General features: G+C 40.2%; 2 protein-coding genes across 7 annotated transcripts in view; one reads left to right on the top strand and one right to left on the bottom strand.

Annotated features, from left to right (window-relative positions):
• LOC118513209 (transmembrane protein fend-like) overlaps positions 1 to 27,477 on the bottom strand; it is a 253,414-nt gene that overhangs the window by 13,579 nt on the left and 212,358 nt on the right. The gene's annotated exons all lie outside the window — the stretch shown is intronic.
• Positions 17,921 to 20,068, top strand: LOC118513238. The gene is made up of 3 exons (XM_036058796.1): positions 17,921 to 19,443; positions 19,558 to 19,799; positions 19,861 to 20,068. Exons 1-3 carry the CDS (start codon positions 19,293 to 19,295, stop codon positions 19,885 to 19,887), a joined length of 420 nt encoding a protein of 139 aa, XP_035914689.1. The 5' UTR covers positions 17,921 to 19,292; the 3' UTR covers positions 19,888 to 20,068.

Below are 27,477 nucleotides of genomic sequence, written 5' to 3'. Positions count from 1 at the left end.
TAAATATAAAAATAATATATTTTGATCATTTTGAATTACAGGTTTAAAGTCCGCAAAAAAATCTGCCAAAAATGTTTTAATATCAAATGTAGGAGCTTTAGTTAGTTAAATACAGTAGTTTAAATGTTGTCAAACTTATTACAAATTCTGGTCAACAAAAATAAGAGTTAATAATTTAAAGGCTTATTTCTGAGAACATGTGTTATTGAAAGACGAGATATTGTGATTTTAGTTTAGTGTAAGCATCTAGTTTATTAAAATAAATTTGTTTTAAGCCAGTGATGCAGTCGGTATTTTCATTTTTACACAGGCATTTGCCCACTGTGCATTGGTGAGCAGATTTAAAAAAAGAATGCACCGTTTGGGATAATAAATGGCGGGAACAGCACTAACCGCCTGGATGCAGTGTTAAAATAAAAGATCGCTCAAACAAAGGACTTGGTTTAAAGCGACGAAACATTGCTGTATGAAAATACTGCAGTGTTCTTCGTTCAAGTGGCCTAGCATGTTAATTAAGATTTCTTACGTTAATTCTTGTTTCTTTAAAAAAAATCAAATACAATTTAAAGTTAAGTTTAATTTCTAAAAGACCCTTAATTAGCAATACGGCCAGGCCGTCCCTACGAATAAAAAAAGAACCCTAACTTCTCCTTAGGAAACAGTTTATTATAAAATGATTTTTTACCTCCTCGCTACTTATAGGTTTACATCAAAAACGTATCAAAAACCAATTAGTTTCTTTTTCTTGTTTTTTTTTTGCTTAGTCTATGCGCAAAAAAGCAAGCAAAAAGCCAAATGAATATTTAATGCGTTATAGCAAAAAGCTACGACGAAAAAAATGTATTTGATGGTTCGTATTGTACCAACCCTCAACCTTGGGGTCTCGTGTGCTTTAAGAATCCGGCACACTACACCTTCAGCCTTATCATCTAGCAGGTGATATAATGTATGAGCGCTGTCGGTTTTATGAATTGTTTTTCATTTCCTCCTGAAGAAGCTTCTCGGTTGGTTCGGTACGTTAAGAACCATTTCCGTACAGTGCACGGACGTACATAATAAATTAGCTTTTTTGAAACACCGCCAAAATAAAAAAAAAGGAAAAGAATACGACCGAACACCATACAATGCGATTCAACGCGAATTCACGACAAGTACGATGAAAAAGCAAGGAAAAAGATTTTGGGAGTATTGTGAATTGTGTGGTTGCGAACCTTGGTTCGAATATGAACGTTGTATATTTGAGCGTATGAAAGAATACTGATACACTGAAGCACAGTAGAAGCGACGAGGAGAGAGTAAATGGCATATAACGGGCTCTTGAATTTTTATTACCGCCCCAGATGCACTTCGTAATCGATATGATGGTTTAGTTAGAGCATTTTCCATCGTTTCAGAGTACAGTTCGTACGCCGCCGCGATACACCCGACACGGAATGAAGCGCTTGTGAGGCTAAAGATTCTTAATACGAAAGTCAACATGTATCGGAAACAATCAAGCCAGTGAAGACACTTAAAAAAACAAACATACGAGAGATTTGCCCAGGGATGTAGGAAAAGCGTAATGTAAAGCATTCCAACGCTTTACCACTTCTTGCTAGTTAACGAAAAAAGAGTATGTAGCTGTGTTTTTGGAGATATGTTTCCATTGCAGGGTTTTTCATTTTGGTTGGTTGCCTGCGTTACAGATTCGGCCAAGAGAAAATTTGTGAATTTTAGGAATAAAAATCTCATCCACAAATCGTCCAATGTTCCAATGTCCAGAGTTTTTGAGAGCAATTATATATTCAATGTGCTTTCCAACGAAATTACTGTGTCCTGCATTTTTCTCCAAATTCGCAAAACAATGTCTTAAGCTCAAATTCGTATTTCGACGCGTTGTCCTGCAACTTACCACCTGCCATTAATGATCGATCTCAGAGTCATGCAACTACAGAGAATGTTGATTTTTGGTCTTAATATAAGTTCAAACTGAATAATTTAGCAGGTTATCAGGTATGGACTTTCAGGAGGTTTGTTTCGGTAGATTCGAGATTCGGAAGCTCCAATCCCTAAAACGAATCGAATCGAATTTAATACAAAATTATGGAAGCGATTCCGATTAGGATTCGATATGGATTCGGTAGGGATTTGTTTCGCATGTGATCCGTTCACTCATAATGAGGACTGACTATAAAACTATGTGATATCAATAAGTCTAGTAAGCCACAAGTGGCATTACCTAAGAGGTCGTTAGACCAAGAAAGAAGAAGAGGCATAAGAATCCGATTGGGATTTTGTTGGGATTCCATTAGGATTCGATTAGGATAAGAAATCGAAAGTGACTGGATTGGAGTAGTACAGCACACCTCCATCTCCCTTGTCCCCGTCCTCACACTCCAACGAAACTGATTCGAAATCAGATTCTGACATTTACTAGGATTCATTATTACCTTCAATAAACCAGACATGTTAGGGACATTTTTGAGTGTTTTCTATCCGCATCTTGAGGTCCTGGTGCTTCAATCTGTTATAAGACAACGATTTGCTTCCGTTAGTTTAGTCAGTTAGTTCCGAGGAAGCTACGTGATTGTTAAAAATCACAATATACATTTTAACACCAGCGTCAATAAAAACAGGCATTATTATAAATTTTCCAATGGACATAAACTTCTATTAGAACTGCAGCTGAGGACATTTCTACGAAAGCATCGTTTTTTTCTTCTTGATGACACAATCATGTTGTAGCTCTTTGTAAGATCTAAGCAATTGATTAACCATCGTAAGGCTTGCAATAAATTGCTCATTCGTTACCATCTATTCCGTTAACACCAGGAGAGCAAAATCAGTCGCATCGGGGTCCGAAGGCGGTTGTATCGACCGTCGGAACGACTGCCTTCACAAAAATCTTCGGACCAATGTAACGTCATTTCAAAAAATTATTTGAAAAAAAAAATCAACTTGTGTGGACTTTCTCTTGGCTTCATCATCATCATCATCATCATTTTTTCTCATGTATGTTTTTTCGTCGGTTTTTGATTGGTTTTGATCATTGGCTGGAGTTGGTATCAAGGCACTATTTAAGCTATGACACTTTATTATCTATGTATCAATGGATGCTTATCATACCAATATAATAGTCTTTAGAGCTATCAATATATTCGAGTTTATTCATCGCAAGAAAATCATCAAACATCCTGTAGATGATTCTTCAAGTGCATTATTTCATCAACATACCAAAACATACCAAAACATGTAGTGTGTAAATAAGTGTTTATACAAGCATTGGTGAAGTACTGAAAGTGGAAAAAATGTTCCTTTAGTTTATTGTTTGGTATTGGAAGTGGTATCATAGTCATCAAACAGGCCCAATAATAGAGTCAAATGGTGGTTATAATTGTGTTTTTTTTCTCAAGGCATCTGCCGTCAGAACGCTCGGTCAGGCAGTAACAACCTCGGCGTCCACATGATACACCCGCAACAATCCAGTGGCCTTACCATCTCAAATGTCTTTGAAAGGAGGCTCAGTAGTACTGAAACAAAACTAGAAGATTCCTTATTTAAATGCCTCGGAAATTCCTTCTTCTTCTTCCTTTCCTCTACAACCTCGATAGGTCTCGGCCTGCCATTCCTGGCTTTCTATGACTTACTTTTACCCATAGCAAAGTAGTCAGCATTGCGTACGGGGAGGCGGTCTGGATGGGATTTGAACCCCGGTCCTGCCGTATGAAGCCCGGCTCCGTTATCGCCCTGGCCACCGGACCGCAATATATCGCAATGATTTCCTTGTATAATTTCGAGTAAATTGATGAAAAATACCACAGTTTATTGTTATTAAAAGTGATTGTTTTCATTTCGCAATGATTGTTGTTCTTCTTCTTACTGTTTTTTTCATGTTCCTTAAGAGAAAACCCGAAACTGACAAGACGCACTCACACACTCTCAAAACCTGGTGTTTCATACACTGTGACAGGCCATTTCGACTCGATTTCGACCAAAACGCGACCGGATTGTGCACTGAGCAATAGATGCTGCAGACATTACCGGTTATAGAATGTCTGCTTAACATAAACTTCTGGCTGTTGACTCCCAACAATAGCTTATGCAATAGAGGAACAGGGTTCAGATGGGATTCGATTCCCGGTTTTGTCGGTTTGAAAGATCATTGTCATTATCATTGCCTATTGATTTGAAATTATCATTTTAGGCACATTATGAGGTTGTGTTCTAAAACTTATTTTCTGTAGTTGAACATGTAACACGCCTTAGAAGGATATTACTTGCACTTATTTTTAATATTATTAATGAATAGAAATATATGATGTTATTAACGCAAACCCCTACAAAAATTAATAACAAACATGAAGAATGCAGAAAAAAGCAGCCAGAAATAAACACTGCCCTTATCGTGAAAAGAATATATCTCTAATTACACGCATTCATATCAAAAGGACACTAGCTATGCTAGAGAAACACAGGCATAAAAACAGAGGAGCACACTCACGAGAGTAACAAAAAAAAAACACAGACAGAGCCAGACTATACAAAATCCAACGATGATAAATGAGCGTTGTAACGGTGAAGTAATAAAGCGAAAGGTTGTGCTCTACCTCGTGAAGGTTGCATTATAATTATGAATAATGATTACATTTTTCTTCCGATCTGTGGCCACTGATATGAGGAATCGTTCGTTTATTAACAAGCGAGGAAGAATGCAAAAAGAAGAAAAATAAAAACAAACGAGCAAAATTAATCCTGAAAGCAAAAACAGAATAAGCAGGTTGAAAAAAGTTCTTAACATTAGCGATCCAATTGAGAAGCTGATAGAATTAGAATGGTGTGTGTGTGTGTGTGTGTGTGTGTGTGTGTGTGTGTGTGTGTGTGTGAGAGAAAACCCTCAGAGCCATTTGCTATCATCGAGGGCATGCGCCGTACAAATGGATTTGGCGGTCTTCTTTCCAACCTTGCAACTACTTCTTTGAAGTCATTCTAGTTCCTTGCATACAGAAAACACAAAGCCAACAAAGTTCTAAGTTCTGTACGGTTCTGAAGTTCTTCGAACTGCACGGTAACCTCACGTAGCGAATTTTACTCGTCAGGTAAGCTGGTCATTCGCATGTCACCGGACGACCCAGCAAATAAAATTTACCCACAAGCGCAGGAGGCTTGATAGGCACTAACTGAGATCTGTTTTCATTTACTTATAGAGGCTTTGCGACTCACAGACCTACCTTATTCGCCTCTCAGAACGTCATTGTAGCATCCGCTTGGGAAAGCTTGAATATTGTATTAGCAGTGGACGGTGTCAGACCGTCAGCGGTAACAAGCAGCCGGTCTTACAAGACTGCGATCGAGGGAGGCAATTTTAGGGTTTGAGAGTTAATAGCAAATTACTGATTCCTGCTCAAGGTTTGCTCTCCAATATCGAAACGTCTTAGCCTTAACAATTCTGGGTTCTTTCACTTGATTGCACCTATAGCTGGATAGTCATTTAATATATGTAATTATTTACTTTATAATTTCAATTTCCATATGAATTATCTGCATAAGTTTGGCAATATGTCCTTGTTCTCCATACAGCACGTTTCGTTGCTGTCAGAAAACACATTAATACCGGAAGGTTCAGTTTTAGCACGTTTTGGTTTAACGTTTCAACCGAGACAAACTGATCGCAATATTTATCATTGCAACCAGGTAACTGGTAAAAAAGTATATAAATCTTCCATTGCATCACTGTTAAAGTGAAGAAGGAAGGAAAGGATGGTTTATAGGGAGATTGGGACTGATGGAATTTCTTTCATTCATCCCTGTTGAGCTTGTGTGACGCTTCTTCGAAACTCGGTCCATTCGACTGGGTTGTTCGGCAGGCAAGATGATGAGATGAATATTGCATGAACAGTAGCTACGATAACTCTTTCTCTCAGAAACTTTGGATGGTTACCGTGGGATGGATTGAACTCAAACCCGCTTACATTGCTCGATGTGAACCAAATTTCAACTCTGGTTTGCTGGTTTTCCTGTTCTAATCTTAGCGATAAGCATTGACGAGCGGGATGCCTGGGGGAAGAGGGAGAGAAAAGGGTAGTGAGGGGAGTTGAATCGAAATTCAACTTGTGCGAAAATAAGGCAGGAAAACCGAAACTGGTTCATCCACCGGTGCATGCGTCCTTTGCGGTGAGTTCGGTACGTTTGATCCACTTACCGATGCCGAAATGCCGCCACTCTCTGGCTCATCTACCGTGCTCGATGAGACGCATTGAAGAGCACTAATATTTTTCCAAGTGGCTTTCGGGTTGGAATGTGCTCTTAATATGCTTAATATACGCACATACGTAAAGGAAGAAAGAGTAAAACGAATCCAAGAGCTGAGAAAGAAACAAAAACCAGAGGCTACCGAAGGAAGAAACACACAAAGATCCTAAGGGGCAGATAAATGGCGAGGAAAGTAGAAACCCAAAGGGGAAAAAAGAAAAAAACCTACATACACACTCGTGCCTGTCATCGAAATGCTTACGATAAGTTAAGCCGGCAATCGTTCGTTTGTTTTAGCTTCTAGGCGCGTCTTTCCACAGCTCGATTTCAACCTTGATGAACCGCGAGAATGAGGGACAGAGAGCGCGAGTTATAAAAGCAAAGTAAGTACGTAGCGTGGATGAATGGGAAGCGAGGGGCTGAGAGGGTCGGGAATAGATTATTAAAATGAAACGTTTCTCACCATTGCTCATGCATTATAATTTAAGTCAATTTAGATAGGATGAATCTGAACTATTCCTTTGATTTTTTCCGCCATGTTAAACCCGGGGTCCAGTGAGCTGATGTTTTTGGCTTCTTGCTATGCCAGCCATGGGATGGGCGAAGGAGCTTCCGACCAAATAATCAAGCTTTTTCACCGACCTGTCTGCGCCGGGGGCAAACGATTGGGAATGATTAATAGAAGGTAAACAGCTTGGGTGAGATTTATTCGTTATAGTTTATGTACTTGGCTAAAAACTTTCATGATGTAATTTCATTTACACCCGCTTTGATTTGTATGCCATCACCATCGAATGGGCGACACTTGGCTCGAATCACATGCCGTTACCATGGAATCACGTGCCGATGTACATGGATTTGTGTATGTCAGCACATTTCAAATACGCTGTTTCTCTCGAACAAAAAACCTGTTTACAGTTACAGTCGAATCGCTCACCGTTTGCTTAGACTCACGAACTGCTTGCTTTGATTTGCATGCCCTTACCAACGAATGCGTGACGATAACTGCACGCAAATCGAAGCAAGCAGCTTGTGAGTCGAAGCAAACGGTGAGCGATTCGACTGTATCTGTAAACAGGTGTATTAGAGTATGTTAGTTCAATCAAAAATATTCAAAGAGCATATTCGTAGTTCATGTTTCAAGGCGAATTTCAATTCATCAAACTAGAGCCTTGTTTTAAGTTCTAGGTAACTTGATTGGTAATGCTTAAAGGAAGGCTCACTGATGGAAGAAAAAGTCTTCAGTTTCTCTGAGAGCCTAAAAATCTCATTTATTCGGTTCTATCAGAAGAATTTTGAAGAAAACAGAAATTGAATCATTGGAGTAAAACCCTGTCAAGTTTCTAAGTACTTGTGTTATTTGTCACTATAAACATATGGTGGTCTATGGCTACAAAAACTTGCCACCACTCGTTTGCTTACCACTTTTTAAAGATTTTTATGTGCTACTGTTAAACAGGATAGCTATCACAGGAAGGAACTCATGAGGACTTCAGCTAAAAGAGACGACCTCATTTGCCAAAAGCCTCTATAAATAATCGAAAATAGGATCATTTTTTGGTATTTCTTTTAAATATTTCTAGGCATACAGTGGTCCATGTCTTCTTTTTCTCTTTCTTGGTTTAACGATTGTCTTGATCATGACGATAATTACTTACTTTACTTTTTGATACATTACACTCGGAGAGATAGTCTTTGACGTATATCACCATATAATTTCGAATCGCGGAACATTTCCTTGCCCGCAGAACTGATACGGGAACAATGAAATCAAAAATATTAGAAATCTAACATTTCTTGGGACAATCAATTCTAATTGGGAAAGACAACTGAAAAATAGCGACATTTGATTGAATAAATGTTAATGTGTTGAAGAAATGTGTCTCAAAGTGCAGTAGTTACGTTGAGATTGCACAACTCACGATGCTCGATTTAAAATCTAATTTTTTGTCATTCATCAATAATGCTTCAGATGCATCCGACAGTACTTGTGTGCACTGATACTGCAGTTTCTTTGGTACTGTGCTCCCTGAAAGCTCCATCCGGCAAGCTATCACTTATCTTGGTTGACCGTGCGGCTAGAGACGAAGTTAACGATACATGTGAACATGAGTATTGCTCTGCGGTGGGAACTTCCAGGAATTCTGAATCTACCATTGATGATAGAGTAGCCAAGGCTCCTCAATAACTTGTCGCCGCGACTAACCACAATCTCCAAACGCTACAGCCTGCCGTTATGTATAGTGGGGTTTGTAGAGTCATATACCTTGTTCTCGAGATCGTACGATGCGGCCTCCTCCTACCTTACGTACGAAGGGGGGATAACATCGCATGCAATAATAAAATTATCATCCACTATTACACGGCAAAGTATCTGCAAACATGGCCACAAGAAAAACGCACCGGCCGCTTCTTTGCTGTAGGTCTTTGCATGGTACAACCAAAAGGGACCACTGCACAATTTACCACTTGAAAACGAGCACGGCGCGCGGTTTTGGAGTCGCCTCAGCTAATAGAGATACCGGTCGAATGCGATAGCGTGATTGGTGAGCGGAGTATTATTATGCATGCAAAATTTACGCATTGGCCATGTTTTTGTTTGTTTTTTTTTTTCTTCCCATGCTATATGTGCTCCGTTTAAAGTCTCGCGGGACTTTTGCAGCACTCTACGGCGTTTTGGTAGCGGTGACGAGCGCAGAGAAGATTTACCTATCGAGCAGACCGATCGAACACGAACCAATGATGGATGATGTAAAGGTTTTTTCTTGTTATTATGCTTGTTCGGTTGCGCTGCTTGGGGTATGACTGCAGCGAGTGACAAATACTACCAGCTCACCGAATAGCGTTTGGGCGCACTTTAACGTACGTCCTCTACCAGGTTTCAGCAAAGTCCCTCGGTCGTTGACGGGAAGATTTCGACGTGCGATAATCGAATGCGTAAATCGACAAGATAAGCAGGCAAAACGAAAGCTCATGGCGAAGGTCCTCCAAACGTCGGCTGTATTGTGGGACACATATACAACCGACCCGAATTCACCTCGTTATACACCTTCCGTGTCCAGTGTCGAACTGGAGCTAAAATCGTATAAATCTTTCCGTCTTGAAATGTCTTCTTTCGTCTATTGGAACCATCTCAACACTGTCACGATCACCGACCGTTTCGATGGTAGAAAAGGAGGGTTAAAACGGATTAGGATAATGGAAACAAAAAAGTCAAATCAGAAAACGTGGCAAAAAGCAGAACCAGTGCCTGGATAAGCTTGCGAAGCAGCTGCTGACCCAAGCCACACCGCATGTGTTTGACACGAGGAGTGAGCTTGGAGTCTTGATAACTGAAGCTACTGCATCCACTGACTTTTCGGTTGCAAAACGCAAAATGTTCTCTTTTCATGGTTGTGTGTTCTTTTTTGTTTTTTGTTTCGTGTGCATTTCTTGCACAAACATGAGAGCTTCCGTTATGTGACGAATTGAATGCGAGCGGTACGATGTGCTGCAAAAGGCTAAACGGTGTCTATAGCAAGTAAGTGACAGAAAAGACTTTTATGACGCTCAAATTTTTGAGGCTTGAAAGCGACGTTTTGCAATGGATTTATCCTTTCTTTATTATGCATATTTGTCACAAAAGCATAAAAATTGATATTTTTTTTTGTTTATTCATTAAGGACGGCCTGGCCTTATTGTTACAATTCCTAACAGGTTTGGAAAAAATGCTTTAACTTCTTTATAACTTTCCCCGAACCTCACTCGGATGGACTATTTTAGATTTGTGTAAAAGTAAGGTCAGCAAAAATTCTTCGAAGCCATGTTGCCTAAAAACCCAAAAATTAGAATAAATATTACGTGTACCACTTGAATGAAAAAGTCATTAAGTTTAATAATATATTTGCCTTTGTTAAAAACATATTTAAAATATTAAATAAATAATAAATACATTTTGAACCGATAAAATAATAAAAACAATAAAAAGACGTAAACGTAACAAAACCAATGACTTATTCTGGATGACAATGAAATTAAATTAACCCAAGATACCCAAATGGATTGATTGCTGCTTGAATCCAGCATCGAAGAAGCATTGTCGAAGAATATCGTTGAAAATATCGTCCTTGAGGCTTTTTGCAAGTTAGTTATCGTTTAAAAAAATCAAAATAGCTTTCCGTTAGAATGCTATTGACAATTATTTGCTACATCGGTTTGGCCACTGAATAATTGAAAAGGATCCTTCAGTTTTGAGCTTGCTAAAATTTTAATTCATTAATGCGGAAAGAAATTCAGGAATCTAGCCTATCAATGACGCACTTATGTTGCGGGGGTTTTTTTCAAAATTGCGGTCATTCACTAAATTTAAGTGATGAGCGCTCTTCACACATACCTACAACACAAGTAAGACTGCTCAAATGAGACGTCAAATCCTCTTGAGATCTTGTCTTAGCTGAATCGTGCGTTGCAGCAAAATGCAATCGAGTTTGTTGTCAACAATTCGAAAAAAATGTTAATGAACAGTGCGACGAGAACAAAAACAAGTTGAAATATGTTACGAAGTATTTAAAACCATTAACGATTCAAGATAACATAAAAACGAAAAAAATAGGTTCTCTCATTACCTTCACACGTACGTGCAGGCAAGACGAGTGGTATCAGGCAGTTTCGGCATCTTAGGCAATGGCTTGTATTGTACGTATGCTAGAAGAGCGCATTTGTGTTGCCTATGGACTATGAAAAATATTGCTGATCAGCTCCAGAATATTAATTGATCAGATGTTAGACTACACTGACCCCTGGATCCACGTTTTTCAACGATAAGTCTTCGATAAGGTTTTAATGACTTGTAAGGTTATTTAAGGTTTTTGAAAGGACTCAAGAAAGACTGAACCGTATTAGAGGTTTGTGTTTATTCTGTATTTTTACGTCTGCATAATTAAAAACTTTAAAGGGTTGTAACTGATCGTTGGGATGCACATCGCTCAATGATTAGTCTCATAAAACGAACGTATAGCTATTTTATACTAAACTGGCAAAAAACAAACTGATATCGTTGAAATATTATGCCTGAACATGAAAGTTTTGTTCAAACATTGAAATATGCTGCGAAAAATGTCAGATCTATACAGCTTCAACACTCACACAGCTATTTTCGGAAGTATTTCAGTTTGCCTCTGAGATGATTTGATTTGAAAAAAGTTACTTAGGAATTTGCGGCCCGGAGGTAGATGCGACAGCGGCGCCAGTCTTCACACGGCAGGACCGGGGTTCAAGTCTCATCTGGGCCTGTACCCCCATCCAACTATGCTATCTGACTATCCAACTATGCGATATCATTAATTCTAGTAAGCCAGAAATGGCAGGCATGACCTAAGAAGTCGTTAGGCCAAGAAAGAAGAAAAATAACTTAGGAATATTAATTCTGTCCATTGTTTGTGATGCTTTGTGCCTGGCCCATGGTGCCATTTCTACGTTTCGTGTAATGATGGTGGTACGGGTAAAGTGGCAGGACGCCAGCAGCAAGCGGAGTGCGCACAGTACGCCTTAAGAACGAAATGCTGCAAGCCAGTGGTAAGCAATTTAATTAATTTAAACCCAACAAAAACCCGACAAGGATGTGGAACTAGTGAGAACTTGCAAAAAGAGTATAACAACTATAAACAAAAATAACGACGACAACATTCCCAATTGCCATGTTTCGTTCAGTTTGTTGGTGTTTTTGTTGGTTTTTGACAAAATCGGTGCATGTCACCTAATGCCACAACAGTTCGAGTCGTAAGTGTGTAAACGTTTATTTTTCCCGATTTTTTCATTTGTCTGCGCCAAGCGCCTAAAAGTCCTGTAAACGCAAATGGAGCCTGAAGTTGACGAGACACTCGCAGACACATGCACAAAGCGGTACTATGGCAAAGAAGTTGATGCGTTTAATTAACTTTAATTTTAATGCAAAAGCAAAGCAAAGAAAATAATACAAAACCGCTTAGGACGAACTTGTACTTGTAGCCTTATGCCATCCTTTTTCCAACTTCTTTCTGCCCCAAAGGTAAGGAAAGTGTACGAAAACGCACACGATTCGTTTCGCTGGTTTAAATAATAATATTTTTTAACTTGATCGCTGCGTTTCTGGTAGCCATCGCTGGCATGCGGCCGGCAGGGATGGTGGGAAGGGACACACGAAAACGGAAAAGGGTAGGCCCTGGAACGGAACACAAGGGAACTAGCGAAAATTAGTAAATTCTCGCTGATTAGCGCGCACTGATTGCAATTCACCGGAAAAATAAATTGATTTTTCGTTTGTGGTTTAGCTTTGTGTGTGTGTAGAGTGGCAAACGGCAAAGAGAAGATCAGTGGTTGAGGAACGGAAGGGAGGTAAAGACTGTAATAGGCATCGCAATTATGTATACATTGAGTGAAGTGTTGGTGCTGGCGGACATAGAATCGTTACGTGAGTTGCTAATTACTGTGACGCTTCTTAAGACCTTTTTCGATCAAGGACCAAGGCCACGTGCTGTGACACAATCGGAACTGTGTCCGCCTACAAGTACTTTTGGATTTCCTTTTCCTTTGACAGGTCCTCTGATAGAATGAGTTAGAAGCTAGATAGAATAAAAAAAAAACAAATCACAAGCTAGCAATAATGTAGCTTGAAGATTTGTGTATAGCAGACATTTGGAGCAATGGCATCATTGGTTATATACTCGATAGCACAGATTTGGCTGATTAACCATTGTGGCAGATGGATGCAGCATAATCTAATCGCTGGACAATGGACGTCAGCTATGACTTATCATTCACATATATTTCCACAGGTAAGTTGATCTTGAAGTAAGAAGTGAACTCCTTTGGGAGCTTGGTGGGACCTGCCCAAAATCCTATACAGTGAATAGTATCAAACAGAGGATGTTGGTGATGTCTGCCAGCAACTTTAAAAAAACAACTTTAATACTTTTGAATTCAGCATTTCACCGTAAACTAATAAATAAAATCATTTTAGCTATGAATGGTGTTATTCTTTCGCTATTACTTCACAGAATATATCCCTAGCACAACCGATCGCCAGTCAACCAAACACTCTCACCCTTTGTCCCGCCCGTATTGTCACTACTAATCAGATCTTCGTGTTAAGCTATTTTCGGTTTGTTGTGTTTGCTTGTGAGCATCTAGAAACTTTTAACCACGGGCAACCGTGCGCGACTAAGCCATTGTCTAACAGACGGCTTTGCCGTCGATGTTGGCCACCGATAAATATCATTAGTGGTCGAGTGGTGCCGACAACCGATACACCGCGAACCAATCGGATTACATTTAGCCCTGGCATGTGAACATTAGCTACGGTATGTTCATGCTACGGCTTTCATTTCGACCGTTGGAGGAATGATATCTGATATATATTTGGGAGGCGGATGAGACGAATGGTGTGTGTGAGGACTTCTGTTTTTTTAACCTTTGTTCAGGAACAGTGGAGCTGCTTTAGCTGTGACAGTTTGTTAAAATCATGGGTGCGTTGAAGAATGAGCCAGATGTATTTGGATGGACGGGATCGGAAATTCCTTTCAGTTGTATACTAACTCAAAACAGGACAAAAAATATGTTAAAAAGAATATGTTTTTGTTAATGTTAAATATTTGAAATACTATCAGAATCAAAATAATTCTTTTGTATAGAATTTTAGCAATTGACTTCTTGTAAACCAGGCGTCAAAAGCCTAAAAATTCTTGCTGCTCAAGAGCCGCAAATCGGCTCAAGAGGCAATATCTTTTTTTTTTTCAAAGAATATTTGAAAGATGTGTTACTAGATTTTGAACATTGAAAAAAAAAATTTATTGTTTAGTAAATTTGTTTAAGTTTTCTTTTATGTCAACTAAATTATGATTCAGGAATTCAGAATAATGTTTACGGTTTCGATCAGTGGTGGATCAAACAAGGAGGGGAAGGAGCTGCCGCTCGGTGCCTCACCGGTAAGGGTGGCCTAGTCGGCGAGAAAAATTCTATTGGTCTTACTCAGAAACGAGTCACAATTAGAGGGATCTCAACTGCTATTCCGCTCGGGGCCTCCGAAGACCTTGATCCACCTGTGGTCTCGATACTGCAACAGAAAGTTAACGTTACATTTTGCACAGGCTATTGCGTCGTTGAAAACGTTATCAAAATTATGGAAATATTCAACGATCACTGGCATAAAAGCAGCTGTAGAAGCGTTGTAGACTGAAGAAGAACAAGCAACAATCAAAATGAAGCTCAATGTATGGAATTTCACTTTTTCATTTCATATTTAAACCCCGGTACTGCCGTGCGAAGACTGGCGTCGCTGACACCTCTACCACCGGACTCACCTCATGGACTTCTATTTTGGCTCACCATCTCAAGAAAGTCTTGACCTGCTGCTTATGGCTTTCCTTGACTTGATTTTTGGTGATCGCTCTGGTCTGATGTGAATGATTGTTTTAAATAAACCATTAAAGACTTTTGTTAAGTATTTTTTATGTTGGTCAAGACGTCCTTGTAGCAAAAAAAAAAAAAAAAATTATGATCGAAGCCCTCAGCATGGACTTCGATTACCGTGATTCGGTCACTGCGAGCACTCAATAATTATATCTCTTCTTCTTCCTCTTCTTCCTTGGTACTACAATCTCGAGGTCTTGGCCTGCCATTTCTGGCTTTCTGTGACTTAATTTTACCCGTAGTAAAGAAGCCCTGCGTACAGAGAGACGGTCTGGATGGAATTAGAACCCCGGTCCTGCCGTGTGAAGACTTGCGCCGTTGTCGCCTCGGTCACCGGACCGCCCCCCTTATAAAAAGAACAGAAACAGAATTATTTAGGAGTGCAGCATTTTTAATTTAAAATGAATCATATTTCATGAATATCATCATTAATTTATCTTCAATTAATTACAAAAGCGCTTGTCTTATTCTAAGAATATATTATTCTTGCCAGAAGTTACTATGTTATGAGCTAAACTGTGTAAAATATTTCAAAATTTCAGATGAAATTATTCTAAGCCTGGACATCGGATTCTCACACATGATAAGAAAAAGGTATAAATTTTGAATTTATAAATTTTGCAATGGAAAACTCTGGAATAGAAAAAAAACTCTATGGAAACCCGTAATTGAGGATCAAATTCAAAAAATCTTACCAATTTACACCTGTTTACAGTTACAGTCGAATCGCTCACCGTTTGCTTCGACTCACGAGCTGCTTGCTTCGATTTGCATGCCCTTACCATCGAATGCGCGACATAACGACCGAATCACTTGCCGTTACCATGGAATCACGTGCCGATATACATGGATTTTTGATTGCTTCTGTATGAAACATTTGATGGAATGAAGAGCCCGGTTATGCTATCGCCATTAGAAAACATTTTGCTGGTTTTTAATACGAATAAACGACTAATAAACCATAAATGGCAAGAAAATATGTCGTACAATACCAACGTCGAAAAGTAGCGATAAACGTAGCGAGACTAGCTATTCTAGCTAGAGTTCATTGGTTGAATTCCTGGAAATAGTTTAGGTTTTAAATATTGCTTTCTATTACTTTTAGTGTTTAAAACTATCCTTGAATTGTAGATATAGAACATAATCTTTGGTTCGAACGAAACAACAAATTTAAAATGTGCTAACATTTGAAAACCATAGCTACCGGCACGTGATTCCATAGTAACGATATACGATTCGACCATCGGTCGCTCTTTTGATGCTGATGGCTTGTGAATCACAGCAGGCAGCTGGTGAGTCGAAGCAAATGGTGAGCGATTCGACTGTAACTATAAAAAGGTGTAAATCAAAAAAATTATCAATATGGCCAGGCCGTCCCTTTTATTTAATTAATATATTTATTTATTATTACGTTCAGATGCCGTATTATCATCACCGCGTGTGATGACTGCAAATCATAAATTCACACAACAAATAATTAAAGAAAAGTAACTAGGCATTTCCTCCTAGTTATTTGCCATATCCCGGGCATGCTGGATTGTGCAGTGAAGATGGGTGGTTGTTGTCCAATTCTCTATTGTAGAATCGGGTCTTGACTGAAAAAAAAACAAGCACAGTTCTTTGGACAAACATGATTTTTTCTGTATGCAATGATCTCCAAGTAACCTAGCCATGACACAGCCTATGATCGATCAGGTCAACATCAAATTCAAAGGAGATCGGAGAATTCCATCTCACAACAGTTGGAGTGGCTCCACTGATTACGAGGCTGTACACGCCGACCACTCCCGGACTCAACGCCAACACAGGTGGACCCGCTGTACCAAAGCTGGACTGAACTGGAGCATACTACTACAGACAAAAAAAATAACACAAGCCTGCCTCATTTTAACAGCAGTAAGAAAATTGCCCTCGATTTCAACGAATAACAAAAGGGATGGCGGATATGGATTGGAAGGATAATAGGGATGCGGAATCAAAGGATGAGACCGTTGTCTCTGGCGAATCGGAATCGGATGTAGGCGAAGTCCCTAGTCGCCAGCAGATCTCTAATTTCTACACCCGGTCGTCTGCCGATGCTCTCGACTACGCCCAACAAGGAGGGTCTTGCGGTTTCAAACTCCACGCAGGACCACAGAAGGTGATCCACATCGTGAAATCCGTCACCGCAGCCACACACCTTCGTCTGAGCCAGAGTTAAACGCTACAGGTGTGCATTCAACGCGAAATGATTCGACATAAGTCGAGACATCATGCGTATGAATGCCCGGTCCACAGAGAGCCCACCGAACCAAAGCCGTAGGGACACTTGTGGAGAGATCGAGAATAAGAATCGCCCGAGATCATCCGCTTCCCACATGCTCTGCCAGTGAAACAGTAAAAGTTGCTGTGGCAAACGAAGAAACTCTCGGGCCGAGATTGGACGATCGTAAAATGCGCCTTGTTGGACGCCTGTTTTGGCCAGTGAGTCTGCCTTCTCGTTGCCGGGAATTCCACAATGAGAAGGTACCCAAATTAGCGAAATCCTGAACGCCTTGTCAAACATGGAGCCAAGCAATTCTATGATAGTCATGGTAAGGAAATCCTGACTCTCAACAGCCTTCAGGGATCATAGTGTTTCAATAGCGCTAAGGCTATCTATAAAAATGAAGTACTGATCCGAAGGTCTCGCTGCTATCATCAATAGTGCGTACAAGATTGCGGCTAGTTCTGCGGTGTAGACACTACACGGAACCCGCAATTTGAAAAATGCTTCGACGGACTCACTAAAAACGCCGAAGCCGATGCCCTCCTCAGAGGATGATCCATCAGTATAATACTGGTTGCTTTGGTCTAAATGGCCATACTTATCCCTGAAAATGCCCGGCACTACCATCGGGCGAAGATCATTCGGTATGATCTTAATTTCCTCGTGCAACGAGGTGTCTGTTGTTAAAAGGGAACTGTAGGTCTCAGGAAGGGCAGAACGGTGTAATGCATGTGGAGCATTAAATCTTCGTAGATCTTCAAGATTTTGTTCTTAGAACCTGTCTCTAGAAGCGTATTAAAATTTTCTTCGATCAAGGGATTTGATACTGAAGAACGGACTCGAAGGCGAAGTGACAGCGTTTCAAAACGTAGTTTCAGCGGCATCACTCCGGTCATCACTTCTAGCGACATGTTGTGTGTTGATTTCATGCTCCCTAGTGCGAGTCTAAGACAACGATACTGTAGCCTCTCTAGTTTGAGGATATGCGTGTTGGATGCCCAATGGAAGCATATGCTTCCATATTCCAACACGGATAGTACCGTTGTCTTATACAGCCGTAGGACGTCTGATGGATGTGCGCCCCACATGTACTCATTTTGGCGGAAATGGAAGCTTCTGTAGGAGGATGTCCTGAACCAACTTATGGTCTATTCAAAAGAAATGTAATATTTCTTCGAGGTTTTCAAAGGCCATTTCCACAAACATACAAACAATTACAAGAATTGCTTAACAATGACACTCATCAAAATAAAACACAACACTTAAAATTCGAAGACACTACGTTACAAGAACACTATAGTACAGTTCACAAAAACCAAAAACATGCACAATGCACTGAACATACGAAAAAGTGGTTAAGCACTCACACGTACAAGTTTCGTAAGATTGAGTGGCTGGGTGTTAAGCTCTTTTCCCTTAGTTTGTGAGTAATCAGCCTAACTTTTACATCCATCATAGGGATATCTGTGATATCATGAATTCTCCCCGTTGCTGTACGTTGAGGATCAACTTAAGGAACTTATTTTGATTTTTTTGTACTGCCAACATATCACTGACGAAGCAACGTCCCCATACATTGCCACCCTGGGGCACCCCAGCACAATTCGGAAATGGCTCAGATCGAATTGAGCCAATCTGAACAACCGACGTGCGCTGTTCAAAATAACTCTGTTTTATCTTAACCAGATAACCAGGGAGGCCTTGTGCAGAGCCCATCATGCCAAACATTGTCAAATGCCTTCTCGATGTCGAAGAGAGCCATAGTGGATTTACCTTGCCACTTGGCGGCATCAACTGTCCAGGGCACGTTGAAGCTGATGGGCAGCAGAATGCTCCCTCCTGAAGCCCAACTGTACTTCCGCTAGGGTGTCGATGGCAGCACAATGTGCCTCCGCTCGGGCGTGAATTATCCGATCAAAGAACTTGCTAAGTGCGCTAAACAGGGAGATTGGCCGGTAGCTTGAAGTCAAACAAGGATCCTTTCCCGGCTTTCTAATCGGCACAATCTTCCCACATTTCCACCGTTGGGGAAAGTATTCCAATTCCAAGCATCTATCAAAAATGGCCGTCTACAGTGCAATATTCCTATTTCCAACGTATTTAGACAAAACGTAGAACACTTTGTCACATCCAGGACTCTTGTATGACACGGTATGCCTTATGAGCATGCGGACCCCTGCCGGCCAAAATGTACGAATAAGCAAGCTGTCAAACCGATCAGCCTATACTTTCCGTGTGTGGCTATGTATGTTGTCACAGATGTGTCTGTGTTCCATGTTGTCATCGCATTTCAGCTGTGTTTGGTTGTACCTAGCGTGATTTGGTGGTAAAGCATAACAAAATTTCTTAGGTTTCAGTCAACAGTTCGGTTTGTTTAAAAAGAAGCTCAAAAATGAACCGAAACGCGTCACATTTTAATAGACTACGTGCTACGGGTCAACTTTACAACATGCCAGCACGAAGGGAAGCTTCGGAAAGAGCTGCTAAACAACAACCCGGCAATGCTGTTCCTCCCGATTCTACAAATGGTTCTTTTCTTGTGGGTAAGTATTTACATGGTTGCCATTTGAATGAAAAGAGGAATGATTTTGTAGCATCTTGCTGTGAAATAATGATACGGATCTGTACAATTTCTTGAAATTAATTAAACAACATAGAAGAAAACGAAACAATTGATGGTGTTCCGATTATGGAAGTACCGGATGATTATATCGACAACACGAATGAAGCATCAGATTTCGACGAAGAAAATAACTGGCTGAGCCTAGATGATGGTGATGATGATGACAATGATGGTGAAGTGATAACTTTTTCCGGTGGTGTATCTCAGTTGCGGGGCATGCAATTGCAAGAAGCTTTGCAGTATTGGGCACTAACAACATACAAACCGCGGTCATCGGTAAACATGATTCTTGAAATCTTTCATGAGCTTACCATCTACAATGTTTACTGATTTGCAGGAATGTAAAAGTACCAGACAACATTAGCATCAATATGTCAATCGATGGATTGCCATTGTTCAAAGGATCTCCTTCTTCATTTTGGCCAATGCTAATCAACGAACATGAGATTCCGGTTCTTTCCCCTATGATGGAATTCTTTAACAAATGACTAACATTAAAATAAAATACGATTAAAATAGATACGATACGATAGATATCAAAATAATTTTATATTTGTAAAAAAATTAATATGACACAATAATGAAAAGCCTGGGACGTTAAGGAAAAACAATTGCTTTATTTATTCACGTGATACGTGAGTTTTAAAATGACATGATGACTTTCGATGACCTGTTAAATGGTTTGCTCTTTCCACAGCATGTCTTAATTTTTTCTTTATGAAATTTTTTGTTATGATCACATTATTCTGAGTTGCATTATCATTGGTATTCGCAGATAGGGTGATCAAATCGATAACGTTTCAATAATTTTTTAACGGTATTTTGTCTCCTTTCGAGTGTGACCAAGTGCATTTCGCGAATAATTCTAAAGAAAATAAGTTATCTAATGCATCACGCATCCTACTGGTATGGTCTATCGATAACGTGTGAGAAGCCAACCATCTTAACATATTGTTCTTAAATTCTGATTCTTCTAGCTTCAATTTCAAATCGTATAGCTCCTGCTTACTCTCTGATTGCTTAAATTCAAAAACTGGTAAATTTTCGGTATTTGCACTATTTTATTAGATATCACATGTTGTTCTTAAGAGTGTGACCTGTTCCGTAAGATTTTCATCTTTTTTTCTAACGCTTTGACGATATCTTTGAGCTCATCGATTTGTACTTGGCAATAACATTGTTGTATAGTACTATGTACTTGTTGCACCGCATTCGGAGGACGATTTGAGACAGTTGAAACAGACTGTTTTAGCTGCATTCCTGCTAGCACATTTTGTTGTTGACTGGAAGATGTTTGCAGAACCATACTTGACGTGGATGCAGGCGTCTGTAGTGTAACTGGTGTTGTAGATTGTCGTTGCTGCCACGCTTTCGGCACACAGATCGTAATATTATGGGAACGACTAGCCGATGGAAATGGCTAAGAACTGGCAGACGATGTATGCAAAACAGTAGTTTTTGAAGAATGAGGCTAGAGGGTAACAGGTGATACGGATTTTCTTTCCAGCAACCCTTTCGGCACCGTAAGTTTCTAAAAACGAAGAATTAATCTTTCATGAATCGATACAGGCGGTGGCACAATACAAAGGACTAAGCTAGTGTACCCCAAAGGACCACGGGTCAAGACGCTACGGAACACACAGGTAAAAAAATATTCAGTTTATAAAAGCACCAATAAATGTTCTTCTCTTCTTCACTCTTCCACAGCATATGAGATCTGAATCGAGCGACAGAGAGGACAAATCATAGAGATTGAAAAACAAATCTCAGATATGTACAACAAAGATAGGTAAAAAGCAAAAGGTCAATAAATATTTTATAATTTTTCATTAAATACCTTGAATTAATTTTTTTTAAAATTTATTCATTCTACAAACACCTTAAGCATTAACAACCTTGGGTGCAGATTTTGACAGCAAAATTGTACGAACAAGCCTTCTTGTTCGTACATCTAATCTTACAACTTTTAATTGTCCTAATCAGTGTACTTTTAAGGTTTTTGTGTCGCCAGGGACTTCGTCGGACGTCACATGTGACAGCTCAGCAAGATCAATAGAGGTCGAAGGGAATTTCTGGTCGTAGACAATAGACAACTTCACTGACATAGAAGTTGTATAACAGGGGGCTCAAGCAGGACCCTTATGCAAGTCCATGGAAACTGGTCCGCTTAAGCTGAAGTTGACCATTAATTAAATTCATAGCTTTTTCCGACAAAAGGTTCAACAGAAAGTTATTCAAATTTCCCCCTTTTTTTCGCTTTCAATAGGTTTTTGAACGTTCTCTGCAACCCTTTATATTTTTCAAATAAGGACCTCGAGTCCGTGTCCCGGAAGGCTTTAAATGCCTCACACTTCTTAGTAAAAGCCACTTGGCAATCCTTGTCCCACCAAGAAGTGGGAGGTTTTGTATATGTCCTTGCTTGGTGGGAGCGCCTTGTTTGGGCCTCAAGGGCGCACTTGTTTATAATTGAAACAAGTTTTTCGTACTCCTTGACAGGAGACAAATCTTCCAAGTCAAGAGAAAGCGAAGCGGCTATTAATTCGCCGTATCTCGTCCAGTCGATGTTCCTCGTTAAGTCACTTTTAACGGGGATGTTCCATCTACTGGGCATCCTCCCTTGATGTAGGAAATTTCTTTCAACAAGTGGTCACTGCCAAGAGGGTCCTGGACCACCTTCCAACTAAAATCCAGGGCCATTGCTGATGGACATAGAGACAGGTCCAGTGCAGTCGCCCTACTTTGCAGTGTCTGCATTCTAGATGCCTCTCCTGAGTTGAGAATCGATAAACCCAAATCTGTCGCAGAAATCTCGGATGATGGGAGCGCGAATGTCATCCTTATCCTCCCAGGATCAAAAGCGGTCCAGGCAAGACCACTTCTTAATTTCCAAGATCCTCTTTGAACTTTTAATTTTTTTCCTTTTCATTGTTGGCTATCGGGGAGATATAAACGGATGCAATTGTCACGTGAAGAACGCCCAGTTTTGCCTTAACTGCGACAGTTTCTATCATTTCTTGTCTAGGGGTGGGTATTCTGGTGAAAGTGTGACTCTTTCGAACACCAATCAGTACCCCCCCACCCCTAGTAACGCGATCTTCACGGATTATATTATATCACGGGAAGGTTAGTTTAATGTCATCCGATGGCCATGTTTCACAGAGGGCAAACACATCGCAGTTGTGTTCGCCCACTAATGCTTTAAAGGAGTTTAGCTTGCCAAGTAAACTCCTACAGTTCCACTGTATGATAGTAGCCGAAGGAGTCATCAATCATCCAGACGGACCATCATACTTAAGCATGACCATTGAGCCAGCCACTATTTGATCATTCCTTTCAGGAAAGGAAGGGCCCAAGTAGCGATCATATGCAGATGCTGCAGGAGGTTAAGCAGGGGGGGGAGGGGGTCAGAAGAAGGGTCTCAAGGATCTCGGACAGGGACGGAATCCTCGAGAAGGCCTTTGGCTCAGTTGGAAAAGCAAGGCTTTCCAAAGGAGCTTCGGCCAGAGGTTATCGCTTCTTCTTGGGTTGCTTCCCGGTTGAGTTGAGGGATCAGCGTCGCGTTTTGGACCGGGATTTGAAGCTTTAATTTGGCGCTGTAGTGCCTAACGTTTAGTTTTTTTCGTGAGCAACTTACGTTGTTCTTTTTTGTAGGGCTTTCTCAGTACTTTTACCGATCTCAATGGCACCTATTCCAGTGCAGTCGGATTGGCCTCGCCATTTGCAGCTGTGTTATACAACACTACAAAAGGGTTCGACGCGATCGCTCCATTTAGAGCGTCGCTGTATGAGCCGCGTGCCCTTTCGGACACTGTTTTGTTCTGCTCCCTTTGAAGTTCTCGTGCACAGGGCACAAGGTTACCTCATGCCACTCCTCCAGATAATGTCATCATTTCTGGGAAGGGACTTTGCACTCCTCGGTAGCGTGAGCTCCTCTGCATTTTCTGCAGCAAATCCTCCGAGTGCAAAACGGATCGGCATGCCCAATCCGGCTGCACTTCGAGCAGGTAGCCGGTAAATGGGTACCCGGAGGCCTTCTAGAATGAGGGCCAGCGGAACTACCGTTTCGTTCAACGTAATCCAGAGGGAGGTGGTCGGGATGTATTTCTTTTCTTCTTTCGTTGAGGCATCTAGCTCAGAAAGCTTTTTTTCCTCAAGGACTTTCACTTTTGGGGTGTCTGGTGCATGAAAGGCACCTACACCGAATTTAATCACTTCCTCCTCCGGATAATCGAAGTCCTGTATCACGCCGGTAACTTCCACCAGACTACAGGGAATATAAACCCGGCAGTGCTCCGTAAAATCTGGATCAGCCGCAATGACGTTGGCTTGAGCCCGGTCCTTTGCGGTGGCCCTGATCTTGTTCGGGCGCATCCGAAACACATCGGCAACGCCCGGGTATTACTTTAACAACTGTGCTGCGATCGTCCTTACATCGAGCTGTTTAGCTCGTGGCGTGAAAAAAACAAACGGCTTACCCTCCCATGACGGTGGATAAGAACGTGCTCGGTTTTCCGATAGTGGCTCGTTATTAATGGCCAGCGGTGCATTGCTTGCCAGTGGGGCACTACTCGAGGCCTTCGATGTTGAAGGCCTCTCTTCCAGGGCCATTTTTTGTGGATTGGGCGGCCTTAGGGCGTCCTGGCTTACGTTTGACCTCCCCACTAAGCTCAACCTCCCGATCCAAATCGGAATCATCCTGCTCTACTTCCATGGTAGAGCCGTACACAACGATACCGTCCCTTTTAAATAAAAAAAAAAATTCTTTAAATTTTCTTTAAACATTTGAAACTAGTATGTCCAGGATAAGACAATACAGTGGAAGGAAATATTATTTTATTAATTTTTTAATTATGACGGCTTGAAGCCGTATTGTCCAGCAGAAGGAAATGCCTGCTTCAAAAATTATTTGTATATACCAAGTTGAGAGTCATCTTAACAATACTTGATCGCTTGATCGGCTTGATCGCAAAAACGAAAAAAAAAAAAACATTGGACAAGGACCTTAAACATTATCAAAAATTATTGGACAACCGTTAAATTCGATATTCCAAAAGTGGTTATCCAAAGCAAACAAATTCTCTCTCTCTCTTTCATTCTCTCTCTCTCTCTCTCTCTCTCTCTCTACTTGACCTAGCACCACATCTTTAGGTCATAATTGCCATGAATGAGTGCGATGATAACAGGGCTTGGTATGGCATAGGTGGAATATACATATATATATATATATATATATATATATATATATATATATATATATATATATATATATATATATATATATATATATATATATATATATATATATATATATATATACATATATATATATATAATATATATAGATATATGATATATATATATATATATATATATATATATATATATATATATATATATATATATATATATATATATATATGAATATATATCTTCATGAATAAAAAAACTAGACATTACTAGACGTAATGTTAACGATGTAGTTGGATAGTCAGACCTTACTACGGGGAAACGGTCCGGATGGGATTTGAACCCCGATCCTGGCGTATGAAGACGTTGTTGCCTCAATCGCTGGACCACTCAAATTATGTTCTCGTTAAAATAATGATTCATTTTTACTGGAAAATAAATACTTGACATTTAATTGTATATCTGATGTTTTATACTTTTTAAATAATTTGCTATTTTTTAATATGCAATTTACTCTTCTCATAATACAACGAAAGAAAAGAACATACAATTCATTCATGATTAACCTTTATTAATATTTAATTGGCTTTAGCTCAGCTCTTTAGCTACCAGCGCTATCATCGCATCAAAATCCCACATCAACTCCAAGGCGCTTTCGAATCGCTTCCAACTATATGTGATATTTCAATTTCGTTATACAACATATTTAAAAAAAGAATCCCCCAATAGGAAAGATATGCTTATCTTGCACCGCAAATTTTACCTGCAAACTACCCCCTGCCGAAAACCGTCCTAACCCTGGCGAACATATTCTAAATCCCAGTCCAAGGTATGCTCAGCGCCAAGGCATTGCGTCTGCCGGCGATCGGGACCACACAGAGACGGCCTAGGTGACAATACGATACCGCAGGGACACAATACGAGGGACGAGGGAACGCCCCGAGGTTGCCGGCTCATCACAAAAATATCACTCAAAAGCGCACAAAAAGTTTTGTGCAGAAAAAATGGAATCTCTCAAACAGGCAAGAAACCGAATAGGTACAAACACACATACACACTGGGGTGAAGCTCTACCGAGAGCCAAGACGCTGCAGCTTCCGTCCGTTCTCCGCAGGGAAGAATGGCCGTTGGCCGCTGTCTGGGCCAAACCATTGTTCGTCTGCTTTATGGAGCGCAAAAGGATGAAATTGAATACTCGACGCTCGCATGTTTGTTTTCTTTGCTTTTAATATTTTCGGGGATTTCTTGCATTCCGTCGGTTGTGCTCGTTGTTGGGGAGTTTTTTTTATTGTTGCTTCAGCTCTTTCTTATGCTATCTCTTTGCATGCGAATGCACCCCAGTCCACTTTGAAGCTTTGCTTCCTTCGTACCGACATGTACCGATTGAGGTACATAGTTACCTAGCGAGCCTCCCATCCTTTGTGACGTGGAAGGGAGGCAGTCCAAACAACAACAAAAAAACAAAAAAAAGCGTTTGAAGCAGTTCCATGTCAATGAAGGGCTTACCCAAGGACAGCAAGCGATCTCATGGAAAGGAACAACCAAAGGAAAAAAAAAAACAAAGCATCCGACAGCAACAGACGGCTGTTACAAGAAAGACATCAAGTGTGCCCGGGAGGCACAAGATCGCACAAAATGTCATCCGTATTGCAAGCGTGCAAACACAAATTCGGCCTGCCTCTAGGTGGATAGAGCAGATGCAACAAAGCGACAACAATCGCCCTAGAATACGTATACAGCAAATCCCCGTAGTACGCTAATGTTTGGGACCGAACTCTCGCGCGTATCTCGAATTTTCGCGTATATCCAATTTTCTTTTGACATTTTGTTCATACATCAAATTAAGGAGTTGAAAAATAATTATAAATAAAGAATTAAAATTTAAACATGTTAAAAAATAATCCCATTAGGCGTTCATTTCTGTTTACTTAAGAATTATATTAAAACTTATCTAAAATGAGTAAACCAATAACTCTACACAAATGTAGTTCATAATTTTAGTTCAAGTATGTTCAATGAGGATATCTCTTACTCGCGTTCCCATTGCAGCTCCTTTCCCAGAATTAAGAAGAGTATCCTTTTGTTTTACGATAAACTACACTGTTGATTGTGGTCTTTTTATATCACGGGCTATTGCTGCTTCACTTTCACTTTCGAACTGTTTGATGATGTTCTGCTTTTCTGCTATTGTTATAGCACACTTCTTTCCGTTGCTTTCAACTTGTGGTGCCATTTTTGTTAAAAAAATGTGCAAAATATCCAACAGACTAATGTCGTACAGCAGCAATATTAGCTGGTTCGAAATACAATCGAACGTTTCTTCCGCGAATCGAAATAATCCCGCTTGCTCATCGTCCACCGGATTAATATTGCGAATTGAAAACTCTATTGAGGAAAATTTTCCAACTAGAATTCAAACAGCTACGGTAAACGCAAAGAAATGTAATTTTCTCAAAAAGCGCGTACTGCGAAATCGCGTATATCGAGTATGGCGTACTGCGGGGATTTGCTGTATATGTATGAGCGATTTTTGCTTTTTATGTTTGGGAGAGTTTATTTTTGTTTTGTTTTTAAATTTCAACCGATACCGGTTCCTGCGCATGGTAAAGAAGAGCATAAAGAGGATTTTTCAATTATAAAACCAACAAAAACAACAAAAAACCGGCACAAAACTACACATACTTAGAAATCCAAAGTGTGCTGGTCTGAAACACATAGAATGATAAAGTCACTTTGACAAATTAATGCTTTGCGAAATGGATTTGAG

The sequence above is a fragment of the Anopheles stephensi genome, chromosome X (genome assembly GCF_013141755.1).
Source record: "Anopheles stephensi strain Indian chromosome X, UCI_ANSTEP_V1.0, whole genome shotgun sequence".
Classification (NCBI taxonomy): domain Eukaryota; kingdom Metazoa; phylum Arthropoda; class Insecta; order Diptera; family Culicidae; genus Anopheles; species Anopheles stephensi.
This window is presented reverse-complemented; position numbering and strand designations above follow the sequence as displayed.